This window comes from Acinonyx jubatus, chromosome B2 (assembly GCF_027475565.1).
Source record: "Acinonyx jubatus isolate Ajub_Pintada_27869175 chromosome B2, VMU_Ajub_asm_v1.0, whole genome shotgun sequence".
Taxonomy (NCBI): Eukaryota; Metazoa; Chordata; class Mammalia; order Carnivora; family Felidae; genus Acinonyx; species Acinonyx jubatus.
Window position 1 is genome coordinate 31,818,692 of NC_069385.1, and position 24,263 is coordinate 31,842,954.

Genomic DNA, 24,263 nt, shown 5'->3' on the forward strand with positions numbered 1-24,263 from the left:
GCTATCCAGGTGGGACATAATACTGACTTGTACCAGAATGAAAGCAATGAAGGTCGTAAGAGATCGCCTCATGTTGACTATATCTTGAAGTTAAAAACAACAGGATTTGCTGACAGAATTGAAAGTGGAGTATAAAAGAGAGAAGGCAAGGATGACTCCCACGTTTTTGACTTGAGCCATTAAGAGGATAGAGTTGTGATCAACCACAATGGGGAGGAATCAGGAATGGAGGGAGTTCTTGGAGGAAAGATGAGAAGCTTGGTTGAGAAGCCTTTTAGACATCCAAGTGGAGATGTTAAGTGAGCTGTTGGGTATATGCTATTTGGAGTTCAGAGGAAAGTTCTATTAAAAAGATGTAAATTTAGGGGAGCCTGGGAGGCTCAGTCAGTTGAACATCCAACTCTTGATTTTGGCTCAGGTCATGATCCCAAGGCCATGGCATTGAGCCTGCACTGAGTTGGGCTCAGTGCTGAGCATGGATCCTGCTTGAGATTCTCTCTCTCTCTCTCTCTCTCTCTCTCTCTCTCTCTCTCTCTCTCCCTCTGCCCCTCTCCCCCACTCACTCTCTCTCTCTCTCTCCAAAAAAGAAAAAGAGAGATATAAATTTGGAAGCCATCTACAAAACTATGGATGAGACCACCAAGAGAGTGGGTGTGAATAGAGAAGAGATCCAGGAAATGAAACCTGTGTTCTCCAATATTTAGGTCAGAGACAGAACGACGAACTGGTAATGTGGACCAAGACGGAGGAGTCAAGGAAGCAATCAAAAACAAAAGACAAGTAAAGGAAGTGTTTCACAGAAGGGACAGTGATCAACTCTCAAGTGCTACCAAGAAGTCAAGAAAGGTAAGGATTGAGAATTGAACATGAAATTTAATAACATAATTCACTGGTGACCCTGGGAAGAGAAGTTTCAGGGGAATTTTGAATGAATACTGATTGGAGTGGTTTCGAGATGACCTGGAAGGAGAATTGAAAAGAGGGAGTACAGACAACTCTTTTGGATAGTTTTGCTATAAATGGGAATTGAGAAATGGGACAGTAGCTAAAAAGGATGTAGGAACATATACTTTGCCCATTCACTCTGTCTCTCTCCCGACGTCTCCTCTCACCTCAAATTTCCATCACCTCCTCCCTCATCTTGATTCTGGCTGGTGACCTTGCTTCCTTGTTTCAATGAGAGAAACAAAAATAATCAGGGAGGAACATCAACTTGCCACCACAATTTCTAACCTCCAGTCTGCAGCATGAACCCAGTTGATTTGGTTGCATGCTTTTTCTGCAATGGTGTCCAGCTGTGTGGGCGTAGGAATGGAATAGGTTCACTCATATAGTATTAACCAGTATTGTATTAACAGTATTGTAATAGCCAAGGTTGTGGTTTTGCTATGTGAGGATGATGAAGGGTGCTGGGGACAAGGACAAAATAATTATAAAATTGTAACGGTGATACCTTCCATTCTTTATGGCCCCCGAGAGCATAAGAACTGCCCTGCTGTCCAAGGCTGGGCTCTGCCTGTTCAATAGAACTGCTCAATCTTGGCAGAGACAAGATGGCGACAGCTCATGTTAATTCTAATGTTTAGGGATTTACTCAAAACTTGTGGCTTCCTTTCACTATTCGTTTTACATTTTGCCTCTTCACTTATTCAAACTTACTCTTTTGGGCCTCTATCACCCTTAGAGTAACATGGTATCTCCTCAATATGCAAAGTAGCTCTCTGTGTAATTCTTTCATAGATTAGCCTAAATTATAATGGTGAAAAGAGTGTGTTTGCTCAGTCTGCACCACACATGACCCCTGTCATAGAATTCAACTGTCATCTTTCCATAATGAAGAACCTCCATTTTATCCTAATCATATTTGGCCGTGCTTGTATCCCCAATACACAAAATGTGACCACAGTTCATATTCATGTTCTCATTTCTTAAATACCTTTTAAATAAAACATCACATTAGGCATCGGGGAAAGCATAGAAGGATGCCTCCTACCTTCAAGAGAGTCTTAATCAAGGATGCATCTCTAAGCTAGCGTGGGTGTGCAAATGAGGGTTTAGAGCAGGTAAGAAAGTGCAGGGAGAGAAGCAGGCAGAATCAGGGATAAGATTATCTGACCTCATTGTTCAAAGACCTAAGCTGTCATTGAAAGAAAACACAACAACAACAACAACAACAAAGCACAACAGACCCAAAAATCAAGGAGCATTCAAGGCAGAAGGCTTAGATTTTGGAATATTTAAATTTGTTTTGTTCCCTAGGAAACAACAAAAAAAATCCTACACAAATAAAAAGTAAGACATTGTGTTAAACATCCAGTATGCAAGTAGTGTGCAAGAATGGATGTCCCGTTTAAGAAATGCTGTTCAGAGTAATGTCTCCACACAGCCACGGCCAATGCTCTTAACACGCATACTATCTACAGAAGCACAAAGCCAGAGTTGAGGGCTGAAGTCAAGAGCAGGAATCTGAACAGACATAAACTCCCACTGGGCAGAACAGTTTTCTATAATCTTTCTAAATAATCTTCAGACCAGCTTCTATGAACCCCTTAGGACCGGGACCCTAATAAAGTTCATGGCCTTCGAAAGCTATTTATAAAACTTTTCTGAGACGGTTACACAAATATATTGTTTCAAGCACTATGTAACTCAAAGGTATAAACCTATTCCTTAAGGGATATCCAAGTTTTTAACAGATTTTAAAACTATCTTTATATAGCCTGGGGCTTTGCAAAGACAAAAGTGATCTAACTGTATTTTATATACACGTATATTTATTTAAATCTGCTGTGATAATTCTGTATCATCATAATAATAACCACCACCATTTATGTTCTGAACACTGGGCTAAGCAGTTGACACATATCGTTTTAATTAATCTTCATTTAAAAAAAAAAGCTATAAGATATTATTAGTATTCCTATTTTAGAGAAAAAGGATTGGGGTTTATAGAACCTAAATGACTTCTGTAAGGTCTTACAATCACTAATTGGCAAAGCCAGGATTCATACCCAAGTCAGTGTGGGCTGAAACAACCAGTACACGTGTGTGCGCATGTGCACACACACTGGAAGCCATTGTGTTTGCTTGACTTATCACTTTCCAAATGACTTGATTATGAACACCACAACTTCTACTAACAAATCTGATGCCCACTGGTTGGTCCTCCAAACCTACCAAAAACCTCTGTCAAATCTCATTTTAAAGTCCTTAGTATGTCAAAAGGGATGAAAACTAGCAGTCCCTTTCTTCACAATGTGAAAGAAAGCACATTGAAAAAGAAAGGTGGAACAGGTTTTAAGATTAGATATTCCCTTCCTACTACATATGGAGGCTAGGATAAAGCTCTTACTGAGTTATGATTAAACATCTATGTTTTTCATTTATTCAGACTCACGCTCAAGCCATTATTTCTGATATAGTAACCCTGTCAGTGATATAAGCTGCCAAGTCGTGGACTAAATTTCAAGTTCACCTTTGAATCTCTGGTCAACCCATAAAAGCTATATTTATGTATTTGTTAACCCTGGATTTTAATGGAAAAATAGTTGGCTTATTAATAAAACGTTCTGTTTAGTACACAGAAGTCAAATTGATGCCATTGTGGGAGGGTTGCTTTCTAAAAATAAAACACACACAAAAAACAAAACAAAACAAAACAAAACAAAAACCAAAGCAAAACAAAAAACAACAAGCATAACTCTACGAAGCAGACTCTATGAAGACATGAGGAAATTAAAGCTCATAGGTTTATGAAAATGAGAAATAGAAATCCATATTTAAAGGTAGAGTTTTTTAAAATATGTTTTAAATAAGACATCTAAATATGTAGAATTTTAAAATGAAGGTAAAGGCTGGAATGCAATTCTCCAGTTTAAATTAATCCTTGGAGGGGCTCGTGGGTGGCTCCTCAGTTAAGCATCCAACTCTTGATTTCGGCTCAGGTCACGATCTCAAGGTTCAAGCCTGGTGTCTGCTTCTGTGCCGCTTGGGATTCTCCCTCTCCCTCTCTCTCTGCGCCTTCCCTGGTCACATTGTCTCCCTCTCTCTCTCAAAAGAAACAAACATTAAAATATAATAATAAAATACAATAAAACAATCCTTGGAATCTTTTCTTTCTTAACCAGGGTAAAGACCTACCATAAGTAGCAAAAAAAACTCTTCTCTATTTAGGTTTTTGTTTTCTCCTCTTTTTTTTTTTTTTTTTTTTTTTTTTTTTTTTTTTTTTTTGGTAAAGCCAATAAATTTTGATTCTCCAGGTACTCTTCTAATAGCTGGTTAAAATTCCCAAAGGAAGCTGAGAAAGACTATGCCAAGTTCGTCACACATAGAGTGCATGTAGACTGATTTACGGATATGTATCTTTTTCAGGATTGCAGCAAAATATATCCAGGTTGCACATTACATGTTTGTATTCCTTAAAATTGCCTCCACCAAGAAAGGTACCAAACAATACTGAAAAGAAGCAGAGGTCCAGAGACGTGGAGGCCCACAGATTTACTAATCTAATCACTTTCTCCCACATTAACATTTAACAAAGCAGTTAGTAGTACTTGTAGTGCTGGTGCATATATGCATTTTTATTGATCTGAAATCCAGGTTCCTTGTTCTTTATTATTAAAGTCTGTTTAGAAATTTGAGAAGAAAGAAAGCAGATACGTGTTTAGTGTTCTCAGAAAATTACTTCTCCATAAAAAAAAAAAAAAAAAAAAAAAAACAAAAAACAAAAAACAGAGATTGAAAATCCCACAGCTGTAGGGCCAAGTTCTTTGTTAGGCATGTACAGCTTCCTAAATCCCATAAAAATCTCAACATCTGACCCATTTCATTTTTACAAAGGAAGGGACTACCACACTGGAAAATATGCGTAAAAATCTGCAGCATTCAGAGGCATTAAACAGTTTTATTTCACATTTGTTTCCTGTGTATCCTGCTTGATAGACACACGGTAGCACCTGCTACTCTAACTCTACTCTCTCCATCGGCTCCCAACCTTCTCTTTTCAGAAGGGATTAGCAGCCGCCTTTTCCAGAACATCTGAAGTAATGCTGCCATCTTCTGTTCATGGCACAGAATGTAATGAAATCACCCTCCAAAGGAACACAAAGGAATGGAATGGATAAAAACGACCAACTAGAGAATGCTGGCTCTCTCCTAACTTTGCTCGCCCAGTAGATTAAGACCAATTTTATTCACAATGGCGACGCCACAATAATTTTGTTTTAAATTAGATATGTTTTAGAGAGAAGCTACTGTAGGAGTTTGGGAGTTTTTATCGAGACGTTAAGGTGGTAGTTCTGATTTTTCTAAATACTGCTTCCATTATCAGTTACTTATTTTTTTTTTCAAACGAAACATAAATAAAGCATTTTAAAACTTTAAAAATAACAATTGTACGTGTTGAATTTTAATGGTAGCAGAAGTGTTTTCAAGAAATTGATTTCTCTTCAACGATTCCGAATTTAGAAACACTCACCGGGCAGAGAGCTGGTGGAAGGCAAGTTCCACGGTGACGAAAATTACAGTTTTACTGTGGAATCTTACCAAGGTACAGAGACAAGTGAGCAAATAAACGTTTCAAAAGTTTCTATTCAACGTTAACTCTTAGGATCTAAAAGCATACCCACCAGAGAGTTCCATATTTTCAAAAGTTATTTATTTATTTATTTATTTTTGCTCACAAACCATGAACGCTGATGCTTGAATGCAATTGTCTCCCTCAGATTTGTGTGGGTGGGAACTGCATTCTGGCCTGGGGTAAGAATCCACATCTCGTGCTTATAACTCAAAGAGATCATTAAGAGGTAGGCTCTTCTTGACAAACATTAGCAACATTCTGCCAACAGTATATTGAAGACTGGATATCTAATCCAGAACCATTCTTAAAAGGAAAAGTCCAAGTCCCCTACCAATCAGTTATAGATGGTAATGCTCCTTCCTCCTTTAAAGTTATTTATAACCGCTTTTGAAATGTGAGACGAATTTATTTATTTAATGGCAAGATAAAGCAGCTAGCTGAAACCGTTTGTAAAATGCATCATTATTCACTTTGAGACAAGTTTTCTTCGAATCACTGTTTTCTGGACAAATATCTCCCCTTATCTTCCCTTTTTTTGTGTGTTTTTTGTTTTTTGTTTTTAAAGACACGTCTTTGAATCGGTTAGGTCACCTGTATATCGAGGGCCCAACAAGGGGGTCCGCTGTAGATCTCTAGTTTGGGAACCTTCACTGCTCTGTATCGTTGTTGGCCTGGATAATATGGAACAAGTGCAGGTCAGAAAATTACCTCACAGCCAAACTCCAAGTGCAGAGCATTGTAAAGGGATGGCCTGTGGAAGATTATGCATGCACATTTTAGTTTTGTATAAACAATCTTCCACATCTGTACGTTCCTCTTGTGGGAGCCAACTAAATTGCCATCATTGACTTATTTTTCAGGCAGTAAAATGTGTTTATGGACTTACAGTATATTTGCGGTTCTCATCACTGATATTTTTCACTTACACATAGCAATTTACAAATATAATCCCTCTACATATTAAGTACAGAATAGTTTCATCTTCAACAAAGTGACAAATCCCGTAATCTCTTAGTTTATTCGCGTATCCAAAGGCTTCTTGGGGCATGCCCTGGGATTTGGGACTGTGTCTTCTCAGCTGGAAAAGGAAGGAATCAAACAAACAAACAAACAAACAAACAAAAACGTTTCTCAGGTCCTTCCATCAGAAAAATTCAGATTCTAACTGCAAAGTGGAGTCTGCCATGGGAAAATGTAGCCACTTCAGGCCTAAACTCCAGACCTAATTCTCTCTGGGCAAGAGAAAGCATCTTCTCCAGAAATATAGGAAGAAAATAGCAAGGTCACATTTTGGTCAGCCCACATAGTTACCTCAATAAAATAACACAACCAGTAATGGTAATAGAGGCAAGGTAGCTACCGTGAGAAAACAATTTACCACAATTGCCATTATGATTACTTTAGATGACAATATTAAAGAAGGCACATAAGCTAACTTTGGGAGGTGATCATGATTAAGTATAATAGAAATACACTTTTTTTTTTTTTGCACTAAATGATTATTCTTAAATAGAGCCCAGAATTATGTAAGAACCCCTTCCTGGTAGTCTCTCTTCAAAGGACTCAAATCAGACACGCAGCAATTTGCAGATTGCCTAAGATGACAAAATGATAGAATGAAAGAAAGGTCTATTCTTTCTCTGCACAGTTGAACTCTCATCAAGGCATCAAGCCAACAAAGAATCAGAATTAAAGGCTGAAAGGAACAATTGACATGCTCGCCCACTCAACTCTACATATGGGGTTTGTTTTTGTTCTATATTATTTGTGTGTTGGGAAGACTGTGCTTGGTTATTTGTGTTCCGGTTTAAATAAAGTAATATAAATATTATTAAATGTATTTTCTCCTTAAATAAGAGTTTGTATCACTCATCCAAACTGGCAGTTAATTTCCAAATTTGCCTTACAAGGAAGATGGAGTTAACCATATAGGTAGGATATAATGTTTTGTTTTGCTGAGAAGAATTTTTAGCACACAAGTACAAGGGTGGGGACCGGCAATGATTGCGAGCACTTCCATTTCAATAAAAGACCACTGCAGTTGAGACTGTGATCACCAGGAAAGACAAGTACTGGACCTCTAGCCAATGCAATGAGAGTGGGACTGGTCAGCTGATACTCAGCTCATGTATACGTATTTTCAACTAATGACTTACAACGTTAAGTGATTGCTGACCTTCCAAAATCAAAGGCGAATGTTGATATTTTCTCATTTTTGTCACTGAAGAAGATAACGTGTGGAGTAAACTAATAAATTCTTGCCAGGGGCGCCTGGGTGACTCAGTCGGTTAAGCGTCCGACTTCCACTCGGGTCATGATCTCACGGTTCGTGAGTTTAAGCCCCGCATCAGGCTCTGGGCTAACAGCTCAGAGCCTGGAGCCTGCTTCAGATTCTGTGTCTCCCTCTCTCTGCTCCTCCCCTGCTCACGCTCTGTCTCTCTCTCAGAAGTAAAATTAAAAAAAAAAAAAATTTATAAATTCTTCCTACTACGTTATAACAACATGAACATGTATTTCTCTCCCACTCCTCCCTCCCTCTCCTTCTTCCTTTCTCCCCTCCTCCTGCTTCTTGTTCTCCTCCTCCTCCTCTTCCTTCTTCCTTTTCTCCTCCCTCTCTCTACTTTCTTCCTTCCCTCTGTCTGGGAGGAAGAATTTCTTCTGCCCATCAACGTCCTTTTGGCTGGACCAAGAATCAAATTAGCCAAAGACAGGTTAACAAGAGAAAATCAAATTTAATTTCTTATGTACAGGAAATCCATACAGACATGGAAATTCAAAACACAGGCAAAATGAGGGGTATATGTCATCCTGAACTAAAGAGAAGGGGGTAGGGGCCCGGACTCCAAAGGGAAGAAATGAAATGCACAGGAAGATGAAAAAGACTAAATGTTTGGTAAACGACTGTTTGTTGGGCCGCTCGGAAACAATGGGACACAAAGGACTTTGATCAAACAGGCCTTGCCAGTTTCCTCCCTGTTTATCATACCTAGTTCTTACTACATAATGTGGTTCTCTGTGGTGACAGCTCTCCTTGTGGACCAAGCGAGACCTCCATCCGTTTAGACAGTTGTTGGGGAGGTAAAGAGCTTTTCCCTGAATCTACTAGGTTTTGATGGCCTTGAACTCAAAATAATCTTCATGCCAAAGTGTTCCATCTTGAGGCAGTCTGCCCCTGGCCCCTACACCTCTTTCTCCTCTTTTCTTCTGTCTCTTTTCCCCTGTTTCCCCCGCCCCCACCTTCCTCTTTCTTCTTCTCTACTCGCACCCCACCCCCACCGAAATACAGCTTGCTTTCACAACGTCACCTTCACTTGCCACAAATAAACCGAACACCTCCTTTCAAGTTGTCCTTATGTGAGAAAGTACTGGGTCTCCTTGTTCGGGCCGGTTTCTGCTTCATGACAGGAACCCCTGCCCGTTGTTCTCAAGCTATGACAGGGGAAACGCAGTGAGCGGTGTTACTAAAACAGAGAAGCCTCTTTGAAGACCAGCTCGTTTCTTACCTGTTTTATTTTTACTGCCATCCAACCCGATAGTTGCAAACCGTAACTGAATGTTAGCCAAACCTACATCTGTCCTGCACTCTATTTCCAACAGCCCTCCAGATGGCCGCCATGCTACCTGGAATGCTTTGAAGGAGGCGCGCTTCACGTGACAACCGTAGGCAACAATGAAGGTCATAACAAGTGTGAGTTTTATGCCTTGATCACAGCTACTTAAAAACCTGCAAGCTTTAATAAACCTCGATCGCTCTCCAGACAGAGTTCTGAATCCTCCGTCTGCCCTTCAGCATGGCCCACATGATGTGTGCTATCATTTTCATGTTTTAGAGTAAAATTTCCAGACTCTTTATACAGGACGGAAATTTAGAATATGAGATTTTGGACGGGATGATTCCCGAATTCAGCTCGTGGCGTGGTGTTGGTGGTGCAGTGAGGATTGCTGCCTTCCGAAACGCAGCTTGTGGGTCAGAGTAGGGAAGGTTCTACCTTCTTCTTAAGAATGACATGGGGACTCCCTTCTGAAATACTGGCATAACTGCATCATTTTATAATCCACGTGTGGGGAAGCACCTCCCAGCGACTCACAACCTGCGCCCACTTAGCAAAACATCTGCTGACCCCTGCAACTCACCGAGTATATCCGAGCATCGGATCCGAAAGCGAAGACAGGGCTTTTAATTTGTAGCCTCTTGTATGTTAATATTTTATTTCCCCCTTATGAATCCCATAGCTATTTCTTTCTTTACGTGCGTTTTGCTCCTGTTAATCTGGTGGCAGTGCTATGAAATGTCACAGGCCTTTCACTCAGTGTTTCTCTAACAAGCCAACCAGGTACAAACAGGATTTTTATATCCATTTGTAAATTCTAGTCGGGGGCAGCTGAGTTGAGAGAAGGGAAAATAAAAAGACAAATACTACATTTATGTAAGGTTTCGTTCACATCGCCTGTACAATACCGTGCTGTTGACATGTGTCTTAATAAATAGGCTTCAAAAAGAAATCATTGCAATGTAAAAATAGTTTCACCGAACTCACATGCTTTTTACTGTTCCCAGGTCTCAAAGTGGCTTTTAAAGTGATTTCTCAGACTCTTAGAGCTCTGTACCCCATATTGTGATAGGATACATTTCTCTGCCCTGCTCCCTAGAGTGGAGCTGGAGCGAAGGCAGGCTGAGACAGCTTGGCACCGTTCTAGTCTAAAAGAGGCCCCGCTTGAGAGATTGACTACTGTTGCTAGAAAAAAAAGGAACATGAGAAATTCATGTGTCAAAAGGGACTGGGGAGTGTAAGCCTTGAGAAGAAACCCCACTACCTACCTACCTCCCTCCCTCGCTAAGTAGATTGAAAGGTCAAATCTGTTCATCCAACAAAAGATATTGGAGGGCCTACCAGAGCAAGCAAGGTCCCAGCGATACAGCGCGGAACAAAGTCAATGCTTCCACGGAGTGACTCTGTGTTCGGTAATCTCCAAAATACCTCCGCTGCCCTGATACTCTCCAAACGATGCCCATTTTCCAAAACAGGCCTGAAACAGGCCCGCTCTGGGACAGGCAGCTCTCCACAAAGCTCAGTGTAGTGGAAGAGAAAGGAGTCTAACAAAAGCATACAATTATGGACCCAAACCTTTTCCTCTGGGAACGGTGGCAAGAGTTTCCGTTTCTCGGTTGTACGTAAAATAACCACGGTCGCCTCTCCTGGCACATCATGACCTCCCTGCTAGGGACTGTGGATTCTGCAGTAGCAAGGCAAAGAGCAAATGCAGCCAGTAGTAAACTAAAGCCCACTGATCTTCCAAGAGTGGGAGAAGAATCTTTTCCTATGAGGAGCCTGCTGTAGTTCGCGCCGCTTCCCGAACTGACGTGTCATCCCCGTACAGGGGTCAGCGCTCGTCTCTGGGTTGTTCCAACTTCAGTCAGTGTGCTGCCGAAGCGAGCACCCTGGTTAGTGCCTATCGGGCTTGTTCCCCCATTCGTCCCTCACCAGGCGCCAGCTTCTTACTGCCCTCTGCTGGTTAAGTCTGAGGTCAGCCTTTTTTGTGCTTTACCCAACTATTTTACTAGACAAGTCAATAAAGGCACTTGTTCACAGAACATTAATCTTTTAAAAAAACTTTTATATTTGTGATACTTAATGTTAACCCTGAAAGAGCCCTATACCATTTCCTTTCTTTAAATGTTTTCTTACTACAAAAGCAACATGTCGAATGAAAAAAAAATAAGCAAAAAGCCCACATACCCACCTTGTAAGAAACCACTAAAACCTCGATGTATATTTATATATTCCTTTATTTTTTTTACAAAATGTGATTCTATCATACATTTTTAATATTGCTTTAAAATATAGTAACAAATGTCCTTCCGTACTGTCCATTTTTGTGGCATCATCATATCCCGTTATGTAATTGAAACACATTTTAATCATTCCCCTAGTTCAACCCACAAAAGTATTTCAAATAGTCCTGTGGTAAATATACTAATAGCTATAATCACTCGTTCCTTTGTAAGTGGTCAATAAATGTGTGCCCATAACTAAGGGCATTCTGAATTGATGTTTACATTTTTTTCTCTCCCTTTATCATCAAAAACCCGAAGAGTTGATGCTCCCTCATTTTTGAAAGTTTCTAAGGAAAAGCCAGATTGTACTGCAAGTTCAAGCAGCAGACTTCAGTTAGATTGTGCAGGTTTTAGATAAAAAGCTGGCTTCAACACCTTGCTTGGGATAAAGTGGTTTGAATTTAGGTGTGCTTATGCTACTTGAAGCATAAACCATGTTTTTTTAAAAAGGACTCACAATTATTTTTGCCTGGGGAGCAAGCACCAGTCTGAATCCCTCTGAACACTCTGATGCATGAATATGTGGCCAAAGTCCCAAATACCACATCACCCTCTGAAAGAAGTGAGACCCCTCTGCCCCCAACAAGGAGTCAGGCTTCACTCAACAGGTTCCATACAGGAAGAGGAGTCTGATGGCCTCGGTGTTGGACACGTCCTTAGCCCAGCCATCGTGCCCCCATTGCTCTTGCTGGAACTTACTACTAGGAAGTTCTCTTCTGGCTTGTGGATTGAGCTGAGGGCCCTGGCTGGGAAGACAATGTCTTCTCCTTCTCAGCCTGTCCTATATTCAGTCTGGAGCGTTGAAAGCTGTGCTCGTTTCCTCTCCTTGGCTAAATAGCCTCACCTCCTCCTTCCAAGGGTCTCAGGAGTACAGGAAGAGAAACTAAAAGCTTGCTTGTGTTTAACATATCCCTTGAACCTAACTCTGCATACTTACCTAAAAAGGAAAAAAAAAATTTACCTCCAACTTAAGGACTACATTAGCCTTAAAATGATATTTCCACTTTTTTAGGACTTGTAACACGTCTGCCCAAATGGTTCCATTGCCTCTACGATCCAGCTGAAAATGAACAAATTCCTGTTTTTAACACATCCCAACTTAATTCAGCTTTTACAATTCCTCTGTGATGTCCTGGTTCATTTTTTAAAAGCATTTACATTTAAGCTTACCAAGAATACATGTAATAGAAATTTTAATAAAATCAGGACCAAGCAAAAATAAAAACTAAGCTAAGGACAAAGAAAATGGAATATTCGGCTTGGAGGTTTCTTATTGCCAAAGTGAACAGGAATGAATGTCACTGACCACCAGAGCAAGAAAACAGTATAAGGTGCTTAGCTCAGGGATCTGTTTGGGTCCATGAGGTTAGTCCTCAAGATTAAGTGCACAGAGCAACTGGTTTCACAAAACTACCCTTTTCCCCAGTGAAAAATGAAGACAAGACATCTGCTTCTACCCTGGCACCTCACCATGGTTGAGCTCCCTCGTGAACCCCACAGAAGCTACAGACAAATCCCAACTGTTGGGTTTAAACTGGGTTTTGAAGGATGAGTAGAAGACTGCCAGGTAGAGAAAACTGCACTTGAGGCAGAATGAGCCCACAGATGAATTACAAAGAGCCGTGGGGACTGACTGAATGGAGCCGTGACTCACAGCAGTTAGCCGAGGGGCCACCACAATCCCTTGAAGAGTCTGCCATAGCTATACAAACAAGGTAGAGGCTGGAGCTGAGGATGCCCCAGGCCTCCGCCTTAGGTTGGTACAAAGTAGAGGTCAAAGCTTGGTGCAGCGCTTGATACACACTAGATATTCAAGAACGCTACATTCTAACCAGAAACATTTTAAGATGTTCGCTTTGAGGCATACAAAACTTGAGCTACAAATGGGTGTTCACGGGATACCCCCTAGTGCACACCATTTATGTAGAGTGAATCAACACAAAACAGAGAACTCAAATTGGAAAGGAAAGGAAATCTAGAGTAGAAGCTACAGGAGTAGGATGTCCCAGGCCACGAAGGCTGCACAGAAGTAAACAGGACCACAGCCAAATTGTTACAAAGCAGCAAAAGGGGCTGAGGACTGAATCTGGCCAAAGTTAAAGTACAAACAAAATTATTCTAGAAAATGCCACCAAGAGGTTAAAGAGGAAGGCTGTGAAGCTACTGGATTTGACCAGAAAGAGGTCTTGGTGACTACACTGACATTTTACCTGACAGAAGACAAAAAAAGAGAATGAAGTAGAATAAGAGGATGGAAACCATCTCTAGTAGGATTTTGAAGAAGTGCCATACTAAGGTAGTACTTAGAGGAAGATGTAGGATCAAGGGTAGAATATTCCTTAAGAGATTTGACTATGTTTTGCAGCTGAAGGAACAGTAAATCTGGTAATCCAAAAAAAAAAAAAAAAGCTAACAAGCCAGTGGGAAGGAATATTCAGATTAGCATCAGCAAAAAAATCAAACGCAAAGCTCTATACTCACAGCCGTTTTCCTTCACACTAACTACATTTCACATAAACCACCAAACCTAGTATTTGAAAGATAGGGTTTTTCCTACTGCATCAACAGCTCCAACAGTGCCAGATGCAGAATAAGTGTTTCAGATGTTGGCATACACCAGAATTCAAAGTAAATACAAACCCATCCCCTTAAATACCAGCTGGGTCTGGTTGCTTTAATGTTAGCAGATTGACCCCATGCTACATTATCTAAGTGAACTACCCATGATGCTTTGTGAGTTATAATTAGCTCAAATTTCATTTGAGGCCATTCACTCCACCACTGTAGATACCACATGGAGGACAACTAGCCTTCAGCTATACCTGAGATGGCTACAAAACTTGAAGTAGATCTTAGACAAGGGCTTAACCCTGTAAATTCCCAACATGCGGAAGAACACCATACAACTGAGCATTCAACACACCTGGAGCACCTTACTGGGTGGCTTAGAGCCCAACAGTACAGAGCCTGCAAGGGATTTTCTGCCCTTCCCTGCTTGTCTCCTAAACTTACAAACCCATCTGGCTCCAGTTGTTTCACATGTGCTCCCGTAACTGCATGGCAATACTGGGAAACTATAGAAGATAAACTCAAAAGTATACCCAATTTACATGAAATTGTGATGACATTTCCACAAATCCTACCTAGCTTAATAATTCACGCTCAAACCAATATAATCAACTCGTTCCAGGCTTATTGAAATACATGGGTCATCACTAATTCCCCCCACAGATTGTGACTTGAGTATCCTGCTTCTGAGCTTTAATACTTTATGTGACCTTCAGTTTGCTGTCACAAGCTGTAAAGACACACCCACCCTTGACCAGCCTCAGCCCATTACTCCAGGTCCCAGGCTGTTCTAGCCTCAGTTGTGGTGAATGTGCACCCACCCAAGAAGCCCTGGCTGTCACGAACCGATCACTGCAAAGCCAACTTTACTCAGGTCATTCTGTTTGCAGTTGTCAACACCGAAGTTACTTACTGGTTGGAGTAGGCCTTCATTTAGACACCAAGAGACAAATAACTTGCTTCTAGTAATTTGGCTAATTTTACAATGATTATCTTTTGTCTTTTGCTAACAGAGACCTTACTTTACTGCCCCCAATAAAATAAAAATTTAAAAAAACAGGTGAGGAACAAGAGTCAAGTTTATTTGTTCATTTCTTGCATTTGAAGTATTCCTCGATGACATCCTTGGCCTGAGACTCTTTGCCATAGTCCTAAAAAATAAAAAGCAATTTTTTTTGACTAACATTAATAACTCTTGTTAGCATTAGTTATGGTGAAGCTTTACAAAACTAGTTCGTGTCTTATGAAAATGTTTCCCATCACTAAAATTTCTTGTAGCCATTTTCAGGGACCTTAATGACTTCAATGTCTTTAAGGCTCGTAACATGGCGTTCCTATTGCCAGCGTTTTTTAAATTTCTGCAGAAACACATTCAGCTAAGCAGATTCATTGGCCGGCTTCATTACAGCCTATTTTCCTTTTCTGAAAAGCTGAAAACAGGACTCCGAATGTTGAAAATCACACATCTTTTTCGTTGAGGTTCTGGACTTTAACAATTAAAACTGAGTACAGAATTATGCAGTTTCCCAGCACAACCTTCAACCCAGAGATAAAAACGGACTTACCTTAACCACCACACAACTGCAACCAACCACTTTACGGGGTTTTCCCTCCCTGTCAATTTTACAGAGGCCGACCCATTCCCCTAGTTTCTTGTTGTCATCAACCTATTGGGACGGAATTAAGAGGGGGAAAAAAAAAAGATCACCATATTAGCAGACATTAATACTAAGGACAGTAAGTCAAACAGAGACGGTAGCTGTAGTCAGATAGGGTGACATGGCAGTTTCCTCATAGCAGTTCAGTAGAGGGAGCCAGTTGTCATCATGTACAGCACCAAAATCACCCAGAAACACTGCCACTTTTTTCTGTACCAATACCAAAATTAGCAATTCATTCTGCACGAAACATTCCCATAAACTAGCCCAAAATACCAAGTTTAAGCCATGTTTTTCACAGCACCAGAAATGACCCATTTTTATACAGAACTTGCTCTGGTATAGTAGCTTTAACCCAAACATGACCCTAACTGGCTCTATTTTCACGAAGCTAAAGCATCTCTCAACTCAAAAAAATGGACAACTTACCTTAATTAGGTTGATCTGGTGCTCAGCACAAAGGGCCTCCACCAACTTGACATACATAGGCTCATCGCAGTTGGATGCAAGCACACAAAGATGGGCTTGGCGCCTGAAATGCACAATCCAACAGAAACCGCAACTCGAACCTGAGCTTACTACTACCGACCCTTTACGAGAATTATCTTGGCAATGGCTACACTGGGGGAACACAAGCAGCACCCCCACTGGAGAACAACACAAGTGCCTCAGTTTGAGAAGCCGGTCAAAAAGCATATATATTCACACGTCTTTAGAACCACCAGACCTGCAGTGATTCCCTAAAAATACCAACTTCACATACAACCGGTTTATCCATCTGTGGCCAAAGAAAAATCCTTTCCTGTGAGCCACTTACACGTTTAAAAGGCGGTATGAGAAACGAACTACGATATCAGAGTCGTTACCGGCTACCGGCCTAAAAACTTAATACTGCCCAGCACTACCATTGTACAAACAGCGCAGGGGCTTCACACCAGGACCTGAAGGGCTTCCGGCGAAGTGCGACTTCGCTGGGTTCAAGAAGCCAGTCTACACCAAGGCAAACTAAGAGATCTTAAAATTTAACCCAGCTGTAAGAAATTCCTGAAGGGCACGGATGCTCCACTCCAATAGCGAACACATACAGTTGTCTTGCCCACTTAAATAACTGAAAACTTAAACGGGCGTTTTTACAAATATTTCGTACTTACGTGGGTTTCTATGGCTACCACTTCCTGAACTCGTTTTTGAGTCCAGCTGCTTCTGCAACGTTAGCTTGAAAACCTCTAGTTTCACTCGAGGATACCTATCTGCCCTCTAATGTGAAATCAGCCCCACAACCTACAGGTTTGTCAGACTGTTAGGTTTCACTCACAGAAAGAGTGAAGGGGTATCCGACAACTTACGTCATCATTCAAACACTGTAGTCTTGCTTTAAGAATAAAGCACTCATCCCCACTCCAAACGAACCCACATACTTTAGGTGGGCCACACAGATCTGAGTTCTGATACCTTTTCCTAGGTTTCCTGTAGAACGGATGCCATTCAGAACTTTTGTGCTAACACCATGAACTTCACGCTTTCTCTCCTTGGCTGCAGTTTTGTTCCGGTTCCAACAACCCACAGTATTGAGACTGATACACGTACTTGTCTAAGGCTTTGGCAGCTTCGCGAATTCCACGTGCCAGGCCATCGTGGATGAGGGCGGTCTTCAGCACCTCTTGTAAAGCAGTATTAACGTCCATTACACCTCCAGCAGCAATGCTGAAAACGGAGCAAGTCAAAACCATCACTAAACTCCCCACGCACCACCGGACCGCTTGGGACTCAAAAATCACAAACGAGGCACAGCAGGCGCCCTTAGGAGGCCGCGGCTGACCCTGAGACCCGACAGCAGGCTCGCTGCCCATGCCCTTCCCAGCCCCCACGGCTCCGACCCTGGACTCACCCTTCCTCGGCCATGGCGGTGGGTTACGGATGGAGCCGAATCTTGACCGCACTGTAATGCAAAGAAAGAAAAAAAGGTTAAGAAATTAAGACACCAGTTGAACAAACAACTCCGCGCAAGCCCAATCCTGGCCAAAAGCACCACAACCACCACCCCACTACCGTTCAACTCACCCCGAGCCTCCGCCTCCGCGCGACTCGGCGGCGGCAGGGAAAGAGGTCGTGCGCGCCCGCATGACGGTATTTAAGGGCTTCCCAGGACCCCCACCCCCTAGGCGCATGTGCACTCCCTTTCACGAAAGAGGTGGCTCTGGTGGTGCCGGGACTCGAGAATTTCTATTTCCGGATTGAGGCCAACCCGAGGCAAGATTACTCTTAGTCTTCCGACTCTCCGCGGCCGGTCACTGTTACGCGCAACAGGCACCAACGCGGGCAGCCTCACATCGTCCTTCCTCGCCAGGGGCGTGGCCTACGGAGGCCCAGAGAGTGGCTTCTACGGAGCGCGAGAAGGGCCAAGCGCGCGTCTGCGTGGTCTTAGCTCCCTAGTTCCTTGTCTTCCTCGTTAAGTCAGTACCTTGTAATTTCCTGTCGAACCCATTAACTGGGCCTTCCTGCACGGCCCGCTTTCGCATCGCTTCTCAGTTACTCTAGACGTCTGCGAGTGTGTCGTTTTGTGCGTGTTTTGTTGTGAAACGAAAGCCAGCACGTCTTCACTGCTAAGTACGCCGCAAATTCTTTACCGGCGTTGTATGACTAAAGTGGAACCTCTGGTTAGGTGGTTGGTTACAGTTTCTAAATGCAGTTGGTTCTAAAATTGTTTTGTTTTGTTTTTAACGCCAGATTGTTCCCGAAATTCGTAAACCCGCGCAGATCGGGATTCAGTAGGTGCATTTCATTAGGTGCATTTAAAACGCCTACGACGCGCCAGACACAGGAACTGGGTTCGGGATATAGTAAAGAGAGAACGTAGTCTTTGAGAAATCCGGCATGAATTTCGCCATACAGACCTGGAAGAGTTAGGAGTGGAATCTGAGATCCCTGAAACTGACTTTTACTGGAAGCAACATTTTGAATTTTGCATTGATTGGTCATTCTCCTGTCCCCATTTCAAAACGCAAACATGAAATACGGCCGCAAACAGTCAGTAGTCCTTTTGCCTTTTTTTTTTTTTTTTTTTGAACTTCCTTTCCTGATAAGCCCCCAAGCCTGTTGCAGGATTTTTTTTTACGTCAATACCCGGGGTTCATCATTGTCTTGCGGCTTTGAAGAATGAAGAGGTGGAAACAAAATGAGCAGCAGGCAAAAGTTTATTAGAATGTAAGAAAGGAAGAAAAGTATGGAAGCCCTCTTTTCAGAGAGGTGGCATTCGAAAGTGAATGCCCAGGACCGTAGGCAAGGGTACTTGCTTTATGAGGTTCTGGTTGCCCTCCCTTCCCCCTGGTTCTTTCTCTGCTCCTACCCGTATTGGCTTGATAACTAGGCGCTGGGTTGTCCATTCCTGATTGGCTCGTTTCCATTGTATGAGGGGTGGTCTATGGCCATACCCTTCCTGGTGGGTCACACGGTGTTGTGGTCTCGTTTTTTAGTCAGGCCTTTTGTCAGATTTCTGAGGGAAATCTGGGGGGTGGGTAGTGTCTGTTAGATTCTTAAGAGGACCCTTGTGCCTGAGGGGGTTCGCTGTGGGCCTACACTCTGCATTGTTCCAAAACTTGTGTTTTTCCCCACCCGGGGACCTTAGGTCTTAATCTTTCCCTCTCTGCCTCTTGTATCCTATCTTTTGCCTGTCACTGTCAGCAATTATTAGGTGTTTGATAAGTGCGAGCACCATGGATACAGTGAGCAGATAATGTGAGACTCCCCAAGTCTGTGAAGAAAACAAAAATAGGTAGTATGGGTGCGGGGCAGAGTTAACCAGAACCGAGAGAGACTGGAGAGACTGGAAGTATAATACATTTACATAGTTCCTTTTTAGCTTTTTGTGTGCTTTCAAATTTCCATTTTAAAAGTGTTGAGCTGCTGCTTTCTACTCATAACTCCTCCTAAAATGATGCTGCTCACTTAGTTGGCGATTTAATTACCTAGTTAACTTTTGCTTAAAAAAAAAAAAAAGCTGCAGGATTTTTAAGGATGAGATTTATTCCTGCCACTCTCATGTTTGTGGCCGGATTAAGATTTGAACTGAAGATTAGAGTACCTAAACGCCACAGGGAAGGTACAAAGCGGCATGGGGGTCAGAGAGTGGGGATGATGTGGAAAGACAAAGGATTGAAGGCTGTGGCAACATTTGAAATGGGAAAACACAACAATAACAATTAAAAGGATCCCAAACAGGGAAGATGAGAGAAATGGAGAGAGTAAGGGCAGAGGCACAGATGTCTCCTTGGCTGTTTTGGAAGTTATCATACCACATTTGTATCTTTGAAAGAGAATGCGGTAGTTTCAGCAAATGTGTAATTAAAGTTAATAAAAGTTAATATGCTAAGCATTAGGTTTCATATTAGATGTCTTCCCCTCCCCCCCAAACCCAAATTGGAAAAAAAAAAAAAAGTTTAACTTTTTATTCATTTTTGAGAGACAGGGAGAGTGAGGGAGGAGCAGAGAGAGAGAGAGAAAGAGAGAGGCACAGACACAGAATCCGAAGCAGTCTCCAGGCTCTGAGCTGTCAGCACAGAGCCCGATGAAGGGCTTGAACCCACGAACTGTGAGATTGTGACCTGAGCCAAAATCCCACACTCAACCAACTAAGCCACCCAGGCGCCCCTAAATCTTTTTTTTAATGTTTATTTTCAAGAGAGAGCATGCACGCACGTGCACGAGGGCGGGGGGGCGGGGGGGGGGGGGACGGAGGATGTGACGCGGGCTCCACACTGACAGCAGAGAGCCAGATGTGGGGTTTGAACTCATGGACTGTGAGATAATGACCTGAGCCTGAGCCGAAGTCAGACGCTTAACCAACTGAGCCACAGAGGCGGCCCCAAAAACAAATCTTAGAATGTGAGAATTTGGTAAAAACTCAAGATACATAAAAGGGGAAAATAATCATTTCCAAACAATGTATTTACATAGGGGGAAAACAAGTACCTTTTAGCTTATGTTGTTGGTTTCTGTCTTCTAGAAGCTGGTAGTCTAAAATATCATGGGTCTATGCCTTAATATTTCACCTTATAAATACCTTTTCTATCAGTTATAAACCCCTCTCCTTAAAACCAGAGCTACAATTTTTTTTTGTTTTTTAAAGTTCTAGTAATATAGCTGTTTCTAATCCCAGGAATGAGCTTAAAGGACACACTGGTGATTCAAGGAAACTTTAATATAAATTCTCCTAGTTCACTTGTTTAAGTTTACCTCCTTTCAACTTTAGATATTGCCAACAGTTGGAAGACAATGGTTACATAGAGACTAAAGGCCAGTTACCGATTATAATACTTCTAGACTGTACCCCAGTGTGCATCTGAAATACACATGAAAGTTAAATTCTGAAGTTTGCTTTAGGAACAATAAACAATAATAAGTAATTTTGTTTAGCACTTTCTATATGCCAAGTAGTGTGCTAAATTATCATGTATTTTCTCCCTTGATCGTCCTTGAGAGCCTATGTGGCAGTGGTCTATTTAGCCCCTGTTAACAAAGTAACAAAGCAAGCTCAGAGAGTTGCTGAAGATCACACAGCTGGTAAATATTGAAGCTGGTATTTGAGCCCAGTGGACTTCAAAGCTCATGCTTCCAACCCTACATCCATTCAGATGATTGTCCAGATGCGGATGAGAGGTCACAGAATTCAGCGATGACTCTTCACCTCTCAAGTTGGGAACAATGTGACTGGTTCTACTTCATCATGCTAAAAAGTTGGACAGACGGAGAAAGGGAATATTGCAGTTTTAGGCAGAAAAAGCAGTAGAAATTTAGGTTCTTGATCTAGGTGTAGATGCATTAGTTTGCTACAGCTGCCATAACAAAATATCGAAAGCTGGGTGACTTAACAGAAAGCTATTATCTCACAGTTCTGAAGGCAAGCGGTCTGAAATCGGGTGTCTCCAGGGTTGCCTCCTTCTAAAGCTGTGAGGGGGAATCTGTTCATGCCTTTCTCCTGGGTTCTGGAGGCTTGCCAGAAATCTTGGTGTTCTGCTATGGCAGTATGAAACACCAGTATTCACGTGATGGTCTCCTTATCTATGTCTGTGTCCAAATTTTTCTTTTGTTTTTCAAAGTAGGCTTCATACCTAGTGTGGAGCCCAATGCACGGCTTGAACTCACGACCCTGGGATCAAGACCTGGACTGAGATTAAGAGTCAGATGCTTAACCGACTGAGCCACCTGGGTGCCCCCCCCCCCAATTTTTCATTTTTTAAGGCTACTAGTTATCTTGAATTAAGGGCCCACCCTATTCTAGTATGACCTCATCTTAACAAATTACATCTAGAACAGCCCTGTTTCCAAATAGGGTGTTGACGTGATTAGGACTTGAACATGTGTATTCTGAGGGAACACAATTCAGCCTGTAACAGATGTCAAAGAAGGAAGAGATGTAGGACAGATTAAATGCTAGAAAAGATCTTGGAGTTGAACTTCAACAAGCTTACTTGGGAAACAAGAGCTGGGAAGAGAAGCTGGGCCAAGGCACATTAAAGATTTTACATCTTGGAGAGGTGGGGACCAGCTAGCTGAGCGGAGTCCAAATTTCAGCTCACTTTGTAGCCTTGGGCAAATTACTTCCTTTTCTGAGCCAGCCAATTTGTGATAATACTGTGATATTGTTACGAGGATTACATGGAATGGTTGCTTTAAGTGTTTACCCCTATAGTTATTATCTTATAGAGAACTTCATATGAAAATAACTGTATACGGAAAGGTTCTTAACTATTACTTTCTCCTGTCCTAAACCACACAGCGCTTAGTAGAATGATTTGCGTGTTGGAATCACTAAACTAATGTGTTCTGAAATGAACACATCGAATGAAATAAGTTTCAAGAAGCAACTGTGTAGACGACATACCTAAAAGAAAGCCATGTGGAGAACTACATGCGTAAATTAACATCTCTTAAGACTTAGCTGGAGGCTTTGGGCATCCCAGGAAACCACTATTAATTTGAAAACTTTAAAATGTCCCCACCTTTGGGGCTAAAAAAAAAAGCCCAAAGGATGGAAATGGGAGCTAAGAAATAGAAAACTCAGGAACCATCATCCTGCTGCAGCTCGGGAACATATAGGTCTAGTCTTGGCTTACATAGCATATGGTTTTAAACATACTGCAGAAAATTAGTTGTAGCTGAAGAGAGGTTTGGGCCAAAGAAGATAGAATCCCAGCATATCAAGGGTAAAATCAAAGGAGAAAGAAAGGTTGGCAAGAGGGAAGAGAATAAGAAAGAAAATAAGGAACTAGACAAGTAAGAATGGAATGAATTCATAAAGACTGTAGGTAGTAGCTTGTAAAGTTAATCTGTGAGGCCTTTAATTGGAAAACCTAGTTTATTAAGGGGGAAAATGGTGATAGGGGAGAAGGGGGTGAGGTGATTGAAACGCTAACTAGGAAGCCTATGTCACTAGGTTGTATATTTGGAAGGTTTTGTGTGATTCTCATCGACCTTTTCCTAAGTGTTACTAAGAATGTTTTCTCAGTACTTATTTTTATTGTTCCCCAGAGTTGTTTGGGTGCTATAGCTGCTTGCTACAGGGCTGATGCAGGATTATGGAAACTAAACATAGGAAGATAAATAGAGATAATACTTAAAGTTTATGAATAATCTAATTATGTACCCGGCAACACAGGTAATTTATAAATGAAAAAGAGTAGTGGCCGAGAGAGCAGACCCTGATTCTCCTCTCTATCATTTTCTGAGTCTGTAGCTTTGATCAAAATACTTTTAGCCTCTGATCCTCAAGTACCTCAGCTGCAAAATGTAATAGAATGAGATGTTCTTAAGACTTTTGGTTTGGACATTCTATGTCATCATCTTGAAACAATAATTTAACTTCGAACAAATGTCGAACGTTTATGTGGTCTGCTGTATTCATTTTCTGAAATCATATGACTTCATGACATGACACTGAGCTATAGCTGATGCCAGCTTCCCTCCTCTGTATCCAAGTTATAGATGATGTCTTTATTTGTAAATGACGGTTATTGGTTGTTGTTGTTGTTGTTGTTGTTGTTGTTGTTTTTTCTGTATTAGGACAAGAAAGTATGTTCATTGTAGAAAATTTGGATAATACTGTACCAATTATGGTAATTTGGGTACAACCGAATGACCTATGGCCAACATTAAAAAAAAAAAATGAATTTACTGGTAAGCTTTTGGATGGCTCAGAGAATTAAAGGGTTTGCTGAGCAATCAGATTTGAGGAATGCCAGACACAGGGTGGTTCTAGGGATCTTGGTTCTAAGAACTCATGAAAAGTCTCAAAGGCAGTGCTTTTCAAACGAACTGACTGTATGGGAGATTTTTCACCCAATACATCACAGGTTATTAGCTTAATAAAATACAGCATAACTACTAGGAGGTTCTGCAAGACTAACCATCTTGCAGATAACAAACGTAAGCCTAAAATTTTTTTAAACAGCTACCTAAAGACACTGAACAGTAACCAAAGGTAGACAGAACTGGGGTGGGGGGGGTGGCGGGTGGTGAGGATCATGGTGATCAACACTTGAAAAAAAGAATAGCAGTGGCTAAATTCCCTTTTTTATGGCTTCTAGTATAAGGGCAGACCCAGTCAGTGCCCTATGGGGCAACTAAT

General features: G+C 41.6%; 1 protein-coding gene and 3 non-coding genes across 4 annotated transcripts; all 4 read right to left on the reverse strand.

Moving 5' to 3' along the window:
- Positions 1 to 15,043: 15,043 nt before the first annotated feature.
- On the reverse strand, positions 15,044 to 17,781 carry RPS12 (ribosomal protein S12). The gene is made up of 6 exons (XM_015074341.3): positions 17,702 to 17,781; positions 17,529 to 17,579; positions 17,228 to 17,344; positions 16,070 to 16,172; positions 15,548 to 15,649; positions 15,044 to 15,133 (listed from the first exon to the last, which is right to left on the reverse strand). The coding sequence occupies exons 2-6, from the start codon at positions 17,540 to 17,542 to the stop codon at positions 15,071 to 15,073; spliced, it is 399 nt and encodes a 132-aa protein (XP_014929827.1). The 5' UTR covers positions 17,543 to 17,579; positions 17,702 to 17,781; the 3' UTR covers positions 15,044 to 15,070.
- Positions 15,253 to 15,382, reverse strand: LOC113598996 (small nucleolar RNA SNORA33). The gene has a single exon (XR_003419750.1). It is a non-coding gene; the product is annotated as a small nucleolar RNA SNORA33 (small nucleolar RNA).
- Positions 15,741 to 15,817, reverse strand: LOC113599001 (small nucleolar RNA SNORD100). Its single transcript, XR_003419754.1, has one exon. It is a non-coding gene; the product is annotated as a small nucleolar RNA SNORD100 (small nucleolar RNA).
- Positions 16,928 to 17,000, reverse strand: LOC113598984 (small nucleolar RNA SNORD101). Its single transcript, XR_003419739.1, has one exon. It is a non-coding gene; the product is annotated as a small nucleolar RNA SNORD101 (small nucleolar RNA).
- Positions 17,782 to 24,263: the final 6,482 nt, after the last annotated feature.

What these genes read in the sequence shown, in the direction of transcription:
- RPS12 (XM_015074341.3), bottom strand. An exon ending in ACCAGATCAACCTAATTAAG is followed by an intron (nt 15,650 to 16,069) that starts GTAAGTTGTCCA and finishes CCGTCCCAATAG; the next exon opens with GTTGATGACAACAAGAAACT. An exon ending in GCAGTTGTGTGGTGGTTAAG is followed by an intron (nt 15,134 to 15,547) that starts GTAAGTCCGTTT and finishes TTTATTTTTTAG; the next exon opens with GACTATGGCAAAGAGTCTCA.